Source organism: Rana temporaria, chromosome 2 (assembly GCF_905171775.1).
Source record: "Rana temporaria chromosome 2, aRanTem1.1, whole genome shotgun sequence".
In the NCBI taxonomy this organism is placed as follows: domain Eukaryota; kingdom Metazoa; phylum Chordata; class Amphibia; order Anura; family Ranidae; genus Rana; species Rana temporaria.
Window position 1 is genome coordinate 459,900,231 of NC_053490.1, and position 13,456 is coordinate 459,913,686.

Consider the following 13,456-nt stretch of genomic DNA (forward strand, 5'->3'; position numbering starts at 1 on the left):
ACGGTTGTCTTCTCATCTTGTCCGAGGATGAGAAGGCATCTGTGATAGGAGGAACACAGAACAGAGGCGCTGCTGGGAAGATTTGTGTTCCGCCTATCACAGGACACTCTGAGGAGAAGGAGCGGCTTTTAAATCATTGACGCTCGCAGCACGGAGGCTGTCACCGGCGTATAAGACCCCCGACTTTGGATGCATTTTTTTGCATCCAGAAAGTCGTCTTATACGCCGGAAAATACGGTACATGAATCCTGTTTTATTCCTCCCTCTTTTTTATGATGTTGACAGTTTCCTCCCCCACCCCCTTCCCCTTTTTTTTTTTTTCTTCCCCCCCTTCTTTTTGTTTTTTGAATGTCCTTTCATGTATGTTTGTTCCTATTGTGTTAGCCCATGTTGGGCACTAATAAAAATAATGTATATTCGAAATTAACAAATTAGAAAAGCTGACCTGACTGCCGTTGTCAGTCCTTCTATCTCCCTTCATCAATGAGCAGATGCCACCTTCTTCACCCTCAGTCCTCTCCTTTCACCAACACTTGTAAGGACGACATATGCTCACATTTGTAAGAACTTTGCAGACAGCTTCTCTTCTCTTGTTACAAAAAATACATTCTAATGGGTTGCTTCCACTTGCAGCATGTTTGCTGGATCACCTTTCTATCTACCTTTCTGTTGAAGAGGAGGCAACCTGTGTTGTTTGTCCGTGGTGGTAATATATATTCCGGCAGAACGTCCCTGGCCATGTATTACTTGGAACTGGAATGCAAGAAGCACTTCACGTCTGTCTGTACTTACAGGCCTGTTCAAAAATGTTGTGCAAAGTGCTGCAACTCTTAGAAGCTAGTCGGCTCTTATCTGATCTGGCTACAGTAATCTGATATCTGGATAAATGCTATGGGTTACCGCACTTTGTAACACCACCATCGCCCCGTACATTGCCATGCGGAATTCACCATCTAGATGTATTTCTTTCTCCTTTGGCCTGTAGACATATCAGTGTAATAGCTTGTTAATATAAAGTCAGCTTTGTTATGGTTTACAAATCATGATTACCTCCTCTTGGCTAGTTCTGTTATTTGACTTGATATCAGTCTAATATCAGCACTATTGCTTGCTAAGTGCAGGAGATTGCAGTCTCGCGGTTTGTATTGATGTGAAATAGGAGTCCACTGTTAATTAAGTCCGGATCATGTAGGTTTCAAGTTCTGCAATAGGAAGGATGGTTTTCAATTTCTCCAGCACAGCCAAAACTCACAAACACTCAATGATAAGATGAGAAAATTTAGATTACAGACTCTTAAAAGCTACACTGTTTCCCAGGACTGAGTTGACCTCACCTGGCTCTGAGGCCCAAGGACTTTTACTTACTACCGTACAGAAGAGGTTTAGAGATCACCTATTATCAGTGGCAGCTGGTGCTAAACTTTTTGGGGGCGTCGGACACCCCCCCCCCCCAGGTCTGCACCCTTACACAAAACGGCCCTCCGCGGTGCAGTCCCCCTGCGCTCGGCCCTCCGCGGTGCAGTCCCCCTGCGCTCGGCCCTCCGCGGTGCAGTCCCCCTGCGCTCGGCCCTCCGCGGTGCGTTCCCCCTGCGCTCGGCCCTCCGCGGTGCGTTCCCCCCAGCGCTCGGCCCTCCGCGGTGCTTTCCCCCCAGCGCTCGGCCCTCCGCGGTGCGTTCCCCCCAGCGCTCGGCCCTCCGCGGTGCAGTCCCCCTGCGCTCGGCCCTCCGCGGTGCAGTCCCCCTGCGCTCGGCCTTCTGCGGCACGTTCCCCCCCGCGCTCGGCTCTCCGCTGCGCGTTCCCCCCCCCTCCGCGGTCCCCCTGCACTAGCGCCGCACAAGCAGTATACATGTATATTGACTGTTATTTCCTGTGTAAATCTTTCTGTAAACACTGGCAAGATGTTTCCAACTAGTCAACATCTAAATATGATACAAGTTTACAATTTACTGTTACACTGAGAAGCTTGTTTGGAAGTGCAGAAATCTCACAACTTGCTCTCCGGAATTTCGAATAGTTGTCATTGGTCACATGCAGATGGTGTCCTTGCCCTGCCAAGGCATGCCTTGAAACCGCAGAAGAGTGTTTTACTTGAGGGGTGTTTTTTTTTCATTATGGGATCTCTTGTTTTGATATTATATGTTGCAATTTAGTAAGGTCTTTCAGTAATCATTAAAGCTATTACGGTTGATTTACTAAAACTGGAGAGAGCAAAATCGTGTTAAAAAGGTAGCCAATCAGCTTCTAACTTTAGCTTGTTCAATGAAACTGACAAAAAAACACTGGAAGCTGAAAGGAACCTCTAGGCTCCGGTGTCTGACTGCAGAAATTGCTCATCTTGTTTTAGATTGCATCACACAGAGAATGTCTCACGTTTTTTTTCCCAAGCGATTCTGTTTTCAAACTTGTGTAAGTACCGTAACTTGCTTCTGCCAAAATCATTGGTAGTGTGTGACTGCACGGCCATGTACTCATGAATGTCCAAACAGGACTAATGACAGGAACACTTTGTAAGCGCCCCCTGACACCAAGGGCGGAAACACTTTATTTCATTGCACACTGAGTGCTCAGCCAAGCATTTGTTTTCTTCCATCCCACAAAACCGTAAGCAGTGTTGTGTTGGCAATGATGATTGAGCTGGAGACTTATACTCGGGACAGATACCACTACGTTACCATCACATGTGAGTGCAAGGTTTCCCTAAGTAAATAGTGCCAATACCTTTTAATGCTTGTTAACAATATGTAAATACTTAAATGTCCCTAGCCTGGCCACAGATTCACTTTGTTGGCCAATAGCAAACAAACCTTTCATATGTTATGACAGAAGAGCCACGGAATGAGCATCGTCTAAACCGTTTATCAGCCCAGATTTTGGTCAAGAGGTCTATTCTTCTTATGCATTCAGTGTAGAGAAACCCCCATTATAGGTTTGTGTTCCCATTACATCAGCATTACCTAAAAGCATACCATGCCAGTCTGTTCTGGGCATTTGCTCTCGGTGCATACTGGCCTAAAGTACCGATGGCCACACTGTCCAGCCCCATCAGCTGTCAGTCTCTCATAGAGTTTGACAGGTTGCCATCAGTGGGGCTGGAAGGTGCACCTGTGCTCTCTGCCCACTAACGCCAGAACCCCATCGGGGCTAAACACCCAGGGCCAGATTCAGGTAGGAGATACAACGGCGTATCTCCAGATACGCCGTCGTATCTCTGAGTGTGCGGCTTCGTATCTATGTGCCTGATTCTTAGAATCAGTTACGCATAGATTTGACTAAGATCCGACCGGCGTAAGTCTCTTACGCCGTCGTATCTTAGTTGCAATTTTACGCTGGCCGATAGGTGGCGCTTCCGTATATTTACGCGTCGAATATGCAAATTAGGTAGATACGCCGATTCAGAAACTAATGTTTGCCCGGCGCATTTTTTTACGTTGTTTATGTTAGGCTTTTTACACGTATAGTTACCCCTGCTATAGAAGGCGCAGCCAATGTTAAGTATGGACGTCGGGACCGCTTCAAATTTTTCACGTTTTACGTCGTTTGCTTAAGTCGTGGCGGCGTCGTTTGAAGCATGCGCACTGGGATACTTTCATGGACGGCGCATGCGCCGTTCGGAAAAAGCGTCATTTACTTGGGGTCACAATAAATTTACATAAAACACGCCCACATCTTCCACATTTGAATTAGGCGGGCTTACGCCGGCCTATTAACGCTACGCCGCAACTTACGGAGCAAGTGCTTTTTGAATACTGCACTTGCCTGTCAAAGTTTCGGAGGCGTGGCGTAAACAGGATACGCTACGCCAGCACACAAATACGCGCTCCCTACCTGAATCTGGCCCCCAGTGTGCATGGGGCCCAAACAAATTGTATTACCTTTTTTAGTTTCCTTGGAGCAGGATTATACACATGATTCTATAACCAGCTTGTATTGTTCGGTATAACTTGCAAGAGACATTTTAAGGCAGCCCATAGATTAGTCCTTTTTGTTTTTCATTCAACCAGCGAGTTGACTGGAAAAAAAAATGACCCGATTCCTCCATCCATAGTACGATGTGGATGAGGGAATCACTCCCGTTGTATTCCCTAAAGTGGACCTTCAGTAATTTTTTCATCTTTCCGTCTATTAACTTTTCTGCCCTTGTTGTTTTAACTTTGGATAGTAAAACATTTATTTTCTGCCACTAAATACCTTATACAGCCCACTTCTTGTTTCTTGTCTGGTCATTAGCCTAGGCTTATGACATGCACAGCTCTCTCTCTCCTGAGAGTCATAAGAGGGCCAATAAGAGCTGCAGAGATGGATGTGTGTCTCTGTGTAAATCCAAGAAGTGAAGAGGCAGCAGCTTCAGCTGCCCACAGTTAAAATGGTTGTGGCTAGAATCAGCGGAGTGAGATTTCTGCACCATATGTGGCAAGTACAGAATCACAGTATATATAAAATAATATGCAAAGTGGCTGGAGGGAAGCTTCAGAATGGCAAAGATGTTTTTATTACAAATTATGTGAGCAGACTGAAGTTTCTCTTTAAAGCAGGGAGACTTTCCCACTGTCAGAATACAATGATCAGTGCTATAGCAACATTGATCGATCAGGAAAAATCAACATGGTGGTTGTACAGAAGTCAATTGGTAGATCAACTTCTGTACAAACACTGCCCCCCCCTTTTTTTTTTTTTTTTTTTTTAAGAGTCTACAGGAGACAGCATGTTGCACAAGTGATCCACTGGTCAAGGGTGTAATGCTTTGCAGGTTCAAATGCAAAAAATATATACAGTGGAACCTCGGTTTACGAGTAACGCGGTTAACGAGCATTTTAAAAGACGAGCAATTTTTATTTATTTTTTTATTCTGGCTCGGTTTGCGAGTGTTGTCTCGCAAAACAAGCAGAATTCAAGCTAATGGGGTGTGCAATACCGCATTTGGCCTGAGGTGCGGGGGCGCCAGAGCCGATCGGAAATACTTTGTTCCCGGGTGTTTCCAAGGCTCTCCGGCGCCCCACCACCTCTGGCCACAATACCGTATTGCATGCCATTGAAGTCAATGCGGAACAAATAATTTTAGTTTCCATTGACTTCTATGGGGACACTTGCTTTGATATGCGAGTGCTTTAGATTAAGAGAATTCTCCTGGAACGGATTGTGCTCGTAATACAAGGTTTCGCTGTGTATATATACTTGTAACTGCATATTTTTGCAAAACAGGTGTATTGTCTTTTTTTTGGAAAGGGTGGGATTGTTCTTTAAGGCCTTGTACTCACGGCAGGACATGTCCGATGAAAACGGTCTGCAGACCGTTTCCATCGGACATGTCTGGCCGGGGACTGCCCGGGGACTTCTGTTCGATGGCTATACACACCATCGAACAGAGGTCCGCGCGTAAACAATACGCGGGGCGTGTCCGCGGTGTCGCCGCGTCGATGACGCGGTGTCGCCGCGGCGACGTGGGCGGCCCGCCTTTGAAATGCTTCCACGCATGCGTCGAAGTCATTCGACGCATGCGAGGGATGGCGGGCGGCAGGACATGTACGGTAGGTCTGTACAGACGACCGTACATGTCCGGGCGGACAGGTTTCCAGCGGACTGTTTTAAAGCAAGTCCAGGAAACAGTTGTCCGCTGGAAACCTGTCCGATCCGCCCGAAAATGGTCCGCTCGGGCCAACACACGGCCAAACATGTCTGCTGAAACTGGTCTGCGGACCAGTTTCAGCAGACATGTTTGGTCGTGAGTACGGGGCCTGAGGCATTTACCTTCTGAATTTTTTTTTAGATAGGTTTCTGGTTCCTGTAGTTCATCCCAGTATGTTATCAGTTAAACTTTTAATATAGATGAATCGGTTAAGCTGGGTACACACGGGCCAAAAATCGCGTGAAAAAATCAGTTTGGTGGGAATCTGGTGGGAATCTGCCAACTTTCAAGCCCGTGTGCACAGCTCCTTGTCTCACGACTGGCTTCTGTGGAATGAGCATGCTGGAAAAACATTATCCGATCAGCACTCAGTCATTAAAACTGATCAATGTTCTCTGGCGGCTGTCTGAATACAATAGTGGGGAGATTTCCACACGAACATCAGATGGTTGAATGAAAAAAAACTTTGTATACCCAGCATTAGATTGTAAGTTCCTCTGGCAGCACAGCCTTGTGGATATAAGACAGTGTGCTTCGTGAAGGAAGATGCAGCAATGTTGTAGTAAACACAGATTCAGTATTTTATTTGTGAATAAGGACTGGTTCACACCTGAATCATGCAGGGACATGGTCCACGCGCCTGTGCGATTCAGTGCGGTGCGATTTTGCTCCTCATTAGCGTTGAGCGGACACCTGGATGTTCGGGTTGCAGCGCACTCTGTGATCAGCGAGTCAATGAGACTTGACTGGAGTAAGGGGTCGGGATCGACCCCTTACCCATATGATCAGCTGTCAGCCAATGACAGCTGATCATGTGATGTATACAGAGCCGGTAATGGGCTATTTTGTCTCCTCCCGCTTATAGCGGGAGGAGAAAAAAAGAAGCCGATCACCGGCGACTGTCAGAGTGACATCGGTCCCAATGAAGGAGAGGTGCCACCTGAATAATGGTGGTGCCTACCAGTGACCACAAGTGCCACCCATCAGTGCCCACAGTGCCACCCATCAGTGTCCACTACCAGTGGCCATTAGTGCCACCCATCAGTGGCCATTAGTGCCACCCATCAGTGGCCATCAATGCTGCCTTATCTGTGCCTATCAGTGCCACTTCATCAGCGCATATCAATAAAGGAGAAAATTTACTTGTTTGCAAGATATTATAACAAACTTGGAAACATAATTTATTCATTTTTTTCAAAATGTTCCATGTTTTTTTGTTTAGCAAAAAATAAAAACCCCCAGCGGTTATTAAATACCACCAAAATAAAGCTCTATTTTTGTGAAAAAAAAATAATAAAAATTTCATTTGGGTACAGCGTTGTATGACCGCGCAATTGTCATTGAAAATGCGTCGGCGCTGAAAATTGTAGTGGGCAGGAGGAGGGTTTAAGTGCCCAGTAAGGAAGTGGTTAAAGGGATTCTACTTCTGAACACAATGTTAGTAAATTTGCATAAAGGTTTCAGTTTAGTTCATTCTAGTACATCATTTAAACTTTGAACAGTTCAGTAAACCTTGGTGACCCGGCTGCTATAGATGACCAGTCTTGGGTTAGATTGTAAGCTCCTTTGGCAGCACAGGCTGATGGGAATAGGACAGTGTACTCTGTAAAGGAGGCAGCAATGTTGTAATGAACAGATTATTTTATTTGTAAATTAGATAAAAAGGTGTGATCTTCCTCAGTAGTATTCTGTAATTTATATCCATTTTGCTGAGTGAAGTTTTCTTTTCTTAGTGTGGTATCCAAACAGTTAAGACATGGAAGGGGAGAGCTGGGGGGAGGAGGAGTATGGAGAATAGAGAGGGCTGCCTTCTGAATCCCCTTATGTCAGGCTGTGCACTCACTTCCACAGATCCTTCAGCCTGGACGGGGTTCTCTGCACGCCTGTGCTCTATTTCTTCCTGGGAACCTGAGCTGTGATCTCCCTGCAGGCTGACCGGAATATACCTGAATATATACCTGATCACCGGTTTGCTCTTGTGCAAGAAAGGATTAGTGGGCTGTGCATGAGGAATGAGGAGTGACAGCTACGCAGAGAGCATTAACCTGGTGGGTAGGAGACAGGGAACGGGTGGCTGTGTTCAGGTGTCAGAGAAGGTAGGACACTTTCTGTGACACACAACAGTAAGGAACAAAGGAGGAGCACCTACCTGCACAGAACCATGACAGAGGTGATCATGCAGACAGACTGCAACTTGAACTCTGTCTGTGAACACCTTGAGCACTGCTGCCTGGAAAGGTTACAGGATGCGGGGGCTAAACGGCCCTCCAACACAGGGGCCCGGCTCTGGGGGCGAGTACGCAACAAGCTTCTCAGGCAAAAGGTAATAAGACTTGTTTTATCAACTTTATAGAAATGACCTTCTCTTTATGTGCTGAAATAATCTACATGTTCAGGATTAGAGAATAAGGCGGCGGGCATGGCAATGATGAGTGAATGCAGTAGTCTATAGCAAACTATTGGTGCTTTACTGACCGATATGGGTTACTTTATTTATACGCATCACTTTTTTGTTGTGGTCTTCAAACTAGCCACACACATGAATGTGATTACATATCCAGACCCTTGGACTATAATCCCATCACCTGACCATTCTGTGTATGTCGGTGATCTCCCCATTGAGGCAGTACCACGCTGTGCCAGGTTATCTCTGTCCGCCTCTGCAGCATCAGCAGAGACTAATAGTTACATGATAAAATCCTTCAAACACGCTGGATCTCTTGCCAGGTCAATATCCAAGCTTGTCATATGTGATTTTTATAGAACCGCCCCACCGTAATTGTTATCATGCATCAGTCTCCATTAGGCAGACATGGCATGATGAAGAATCCCTGAGATTTCATTTGGAAACAGTGAGATTACTTTCCATCAGGCTGGGCTCTGAATCCAGTAAGATGATCTGAGCTGTAATTCTGTTTCCCAATACAAACTATGGCAACCAATATCTTTCCAGTTCTTCTACCGCCGAATGGCCTGGCTTTTATACACTTGTGGTTTCAGATGTTCCTCTCGCAGGAAATTCAGACCCAAACACTTGACTTCGATTAGATGCAGTTCCTTTTGCTAGTTGAGTAAATTAAATAATGCCTTCTTGTGCTTGACAAGGTGAGCCCCAGACAGATGGCGCAGTACAGCGCGCCCTGGGTAATGCATTGTAGCCTTTATTTCACAGCACATTGAAAGCTGCAGTGCTCAGCATACAAACATACCAGTATAAAGAATGCTAAAAAATCAGGCGCTGCCTTTCCATTCCAGAAGCAGGTTTTATTGTCTGTGAGACGTGCCCATTCCCAGATGTATGTCAGGAATCTGTGCCAACCTATTTGCATACATTGTCGTTCATCTAAGAAAAACTGGAGCAAAAGGAAAAAAATAAAAAGGGCTTTTCCTGTTGTAGCCAATAAGAAACCAAGTTTAATTGTATAGCCTTTATTTGAATAATGAAATCATTTGCACAACACTGGGAATAAATAAATGGGTAACACCTTAACTTTAGTTCCTGTTTAATTATAATTCAGCCTTATTGTTTTGTATTTGCATAGCGATTGGCTCATCTGGGAATAGTTGTGCTTACCTGCTTTCCTTTTATGGCGTCTTATATTGCATTAGTATTTTCCCATTATCAGTGTGCTATGTGTATATGACATATATGTTCTCATTATGTTTGACCCCTTTGCATCTGGATTGTGTTGTACTAATTATTACCAGCCAGGGCTGCAAAAGGCGTATCAGCTAAAATGTGAGCCTTCATTCCGTGTACAGCTCTTCCCCTTGTTTGAATTGGATACCATGATTGCTGGAAACAAAGTATAGTAAAACCTTGGTTTGAGAGCGTTTTGCAAGACAAGCAAAATGATTTAATACATTTTGCCTTGATATACAAGCGATGTCTTGATATAAGAGTAGCGTCACAGCTGAGTATAAAAAAGAAGAGAGGAGCCTCTAACTTTAGCAATATGGTTACATTTAATGAAGGTGCAACATTTAGCAACTTACTGCTACACTAAAGCCCTGTACACACGATCGGTTTGTCCGATGAAAACAGACCAATGGACTGTTTTCATCGGACAAACCAATCGTGTGTGGGCCCCATCGTTTTGTTTTCCATCGGTGAAAAAAATAGAACATGTTTTAAATTTTTCCTATGGATAAAAAAACGATCGTCTGTGTGGAAGTCCATCGGTCAAAAATACACGCTTGCTCAGAATCAAGTCGACGCATGCTCGGAAGCATTGAACTTAATTTTCTCAGTACATCGTAGTGTTTTACTTCACCGCGTTCTGACACGGTCGGACTGATGGTGTGTAGGCAAGACTGATATCGGATATCCAACGAAAAAATCCATCGGATTAGATTCCATCAGATATCCGATCGTGTGTACAGGGCTTTAGAGGTGCCTCTCTTCTCCTTTATACCCTGTAAAAGTGATATACAAGTGCTTTGGATTACAAGCATGTTTGTGGAAGGAATTATGCTCGCAAACCAAGGTTTTACTGTATATAGCAGCCAGCTACAGTTGTAGATATTCATGCAGCTGCTGAAACATATGAAGTGTTAAGCCATTGAGAACTATGAATACAGAGCATTAATACTGCATGGTTACCATTCACTATCTGAGAATAAGGAGGGCATGGTTTTAATCTCAGACTGTAGTGACTTTGGTATCAGGGGTGTATTCTGCCATTCAGCAATGCAGGATCTATACAGTATCGCATTGCATTCAGTCAGCAGCCAGACGTGACGGTACAGAGCTCCTCTATTGATGAACTCCTCCGGAGTAATCCTTAATTGTTGGGTTACTCGGGTAAGAGAACTGGTCATTGTGTCTGAACATAGCTCAGTTCTTCGATAATGGGGGCAGACGCCAGCTGGTGTGATGGGCAGCTGTTCTGAGAATCTGTAGTATGGTCAGACATGTGTGCCACCCCATTCTGTGAAATCCTTGAAATGTTGGACTCGTGCCACCAATGTCAGGCATGTAAAGCCTAGCCCCCCGACACACGTGGATTATCCCTTCTATGTGGAGGGCAGCTGACAGAGGCATGTCGTATGCATTCTACCAAGGCTCAAACTTTGCCCCCCCCCCCATGGATCTTGGTTTGACTTGCTGACACACTTTCCTTTGTTAATTTTTATAGACTGTTTATCCTCAATATAATCACAATAGGACCAACTTTTCTGTAAAAATAAAATGCCTTCAGCATCTGGCACATGTGGTGGAACTGAACAATTGTCTCCTGTGTGTGGCATGTGTTATAGCTGAGCTGATCTGCACCAGGTATTAAAAAAATGAGTGATGTAATAGTATGAAATTGTTGCTCTGTTGCCATCTATTGTAAAGAATAAAATGAAAAAGTTGGTTGTAATGGCCAATAAATTTGCATTTCTTTTCCACAAAATAATGTACAGAGCAGCATTGTATTTATTTTTATTAGTGGCACTTATACAGAGCTTTGCATATTCTACATTCACATCAGTCACTGCTCTCAAGGCGTTTACAATCTAATCTCCATAACTCACATACATATATATATACATGACGGGGACAATTTAGACAATGGTCAATTAAAGTGACCTTAAAGGGGTTGTAAAGGCAGAAGTTTTTTTTTTTTTTTTTTTTAATCTTAATGCATTCTAAGCATTAGGTTAAAAAGCCTTCTGTGCGCAGCAGCCCCTCTAATACTTACCTGAGCCCCATATCTATCCAGCGTTGTTTGAGTCCCTTGGTCGTCCCGGACTCTCCGTCCTGATTGGCTGAGACAAAGCAGCGGCGCCATTGGCGCCTGCTGCTGTCAATCAAAGTCAGTTAGTCAATCAGGGGAGAGAGGGGGCATGGCTGAACCGCAGCTCTATGTCTGAATGGACACACAGAACTGCAGCTTGGCTCGGGTGCCCCCATAGAAAGCTGCTTGCTGTGGGGGCACTTGACAGGAGGGAGGGGCCAGGAGCAGCGAAGAGGGAACCGAGAAGAGGAGGATCTGGGCTGCCCTGTGAAAATCCAATGCACAGAGCAGGTAAGTATAACATGTTTGTTGTTAAATAAAAAAAAAGAGAGACTTTATAATCACTTAAAAGGTTCAATTTTTTTTTTTTTTTTAACAAACATGTCATACTTACCTGCTCTGTGCAGTGGTCCCAATCCTCTTCCTTCTTGGGTCCCCTGCCAGCATTCTTGGCTCCCTAACCTTGACAGAGAATTCTGTGCACATCACTGGATTGAGAGTGGTCTCAGGTGAGTATTGGGGGGAACTGGGACCTTCGATTGTAAGAAGCTTGAGAGCAGTGACTGAATGTACAATGTACATGTAAAGGGCTGCGTAAATTGATGGCGCTTTATAAGCACCTAAAATAAAAATAAAAACCTGCAGGGAGCAGCACACAGAAGGTTTTTATGATGCATCCATTCACAGAATGCATGACGATAAAAAAACTTCAGCCATTACAACCATTTTAAACCTACCAGCATTTCTTTTGAAGTGTGGGAGGAAACTGGAGTACCCAGAGGAAACTGCACAAGCACAGCGGGAACATGCAACTCCATGCAGTGTTTAGGTTCAAACAAAGGACCCTAGAAAGGCAGGAGTGCTAACCACTAAGCCACTCTACTGTCCATACATCCATTTGTTCTGGCTCTGGTATTTTACTGATCTCTCCACAGATGCCTGAAATCTAATTGCTCCCAGTTTGATTGGCTGCAATGTTTGCCTTTTAACTGGTATGATTGGATGACTGACTTTTAGAATTGTAGCTTATGTGGTGAATTAACTGTCCATAAATAATGTGTAATGTGACTTTTTTATTGGTCTGGAAGAGTGGAGATTGATATAATGGGAATTAAAAGCACATTTATTGCCATTTATTTTCTTTCTGTTGGTTCCGTATTGGTCACAGAATGTTTGTCTTTTGAGGATGTAAAGAACAATCAATGTAGAATTTGGAGCAGCATTTCACTGCAGACACAAGAGGGGGTGTATTAATCAAGCTATGATCTTGTAGAAAATCTCTCTGCTCCTGTTTTGCAATGCGACACAATTGATAAAGCTCCACAAAATCCGTCTCCATTGTCAATTTTCTCTGCATTGCTGTATGACAAGATTAATAAATCTGCCCCAATGCACATCTGTAGGTCAATAATCTGAGTTAGTGACTATCATACATATGCATTTCACGTTGTCCTATGCTAGTGAAGCAGTGAGTTCAGGGACTGCTCTCCCCTTGGTGCTAAAAACCACGCTGCCCTGATGGGCACAGACACGCCCCCTTCTGTCTTTGTACTGCAATGCAAGGTTTGTGTTTTTTTTCCCTGCATCAGTAATGGGCTCTTTTGATTACATTTTGTTTAAATCTTGTATTTTACATAGTTTTTCATAGAGCAAACATAGGAGAGTGCACAGTTGACCAGCATAAGTACTGTGATCATTCAGCTGTCATATATTAATGTAACATTTACTACAACCACCTGGAATGTGCACAAGCTGTTTACTTTTGTTCTGCTATTGTATGCCATGTTTAAATGGCTTATACTCTGCATCTATTAAAAATAAATGAATGCCCAAAAACTGTCACACAGGCTCATCATTCGTACATTAGCTTTCAGCATTAGAGGCTCGGTGCCCAACGTCTCTACTCTTTATGTAACCCAATACTAACACTAATCCTCCCTGTAATCCCCATTGTAACCCCAATACTAACAATCCTCCTTGTAACCCCAACATTAATCAGTGCTCTAACACTAATCATTCCTGTAGCCCCAACACTAACACTAATGCTCCCAGTAACCCCAACATTAACCCTTATTATAACACTAATCCTCCCTGTAACCCTAACACCAAT

General features: G+C 44.3%; 1 protein-coding gene across 6 annotated transcripts in view; it reads left to right on the forward strand.

Moving 5' to 3' along the window:
• The window catches only part of ABR (ABR activator of RhoGEF and GTPase), a 612,111-nt gene that overhangs the window by 566,269 nt on the left and 32,386 nt on the right, over nucleotides 1-13,456 (forward strand). Inside the window, exon 1 of one of the 6 annotated variants that reach the window (XM_040338592.1) lies at nucleotides 7,445-7,946. The exons of the other annotated variants lie outside the window; for them this stretch is intronic. Coding sequence (XP_040194526.1) covers nucleotides 7,785-7,946 — 162 coding nt within the window. The 5' untranslated portion in view covers nucleotides 7,445-7,784. Of the gene's footprint in view, nucleotides 1-7,444; nucleotides 7,947-13,456 lie in introns of those variants that run through there. 6 annotated transcript variants of the gene reach the window in all.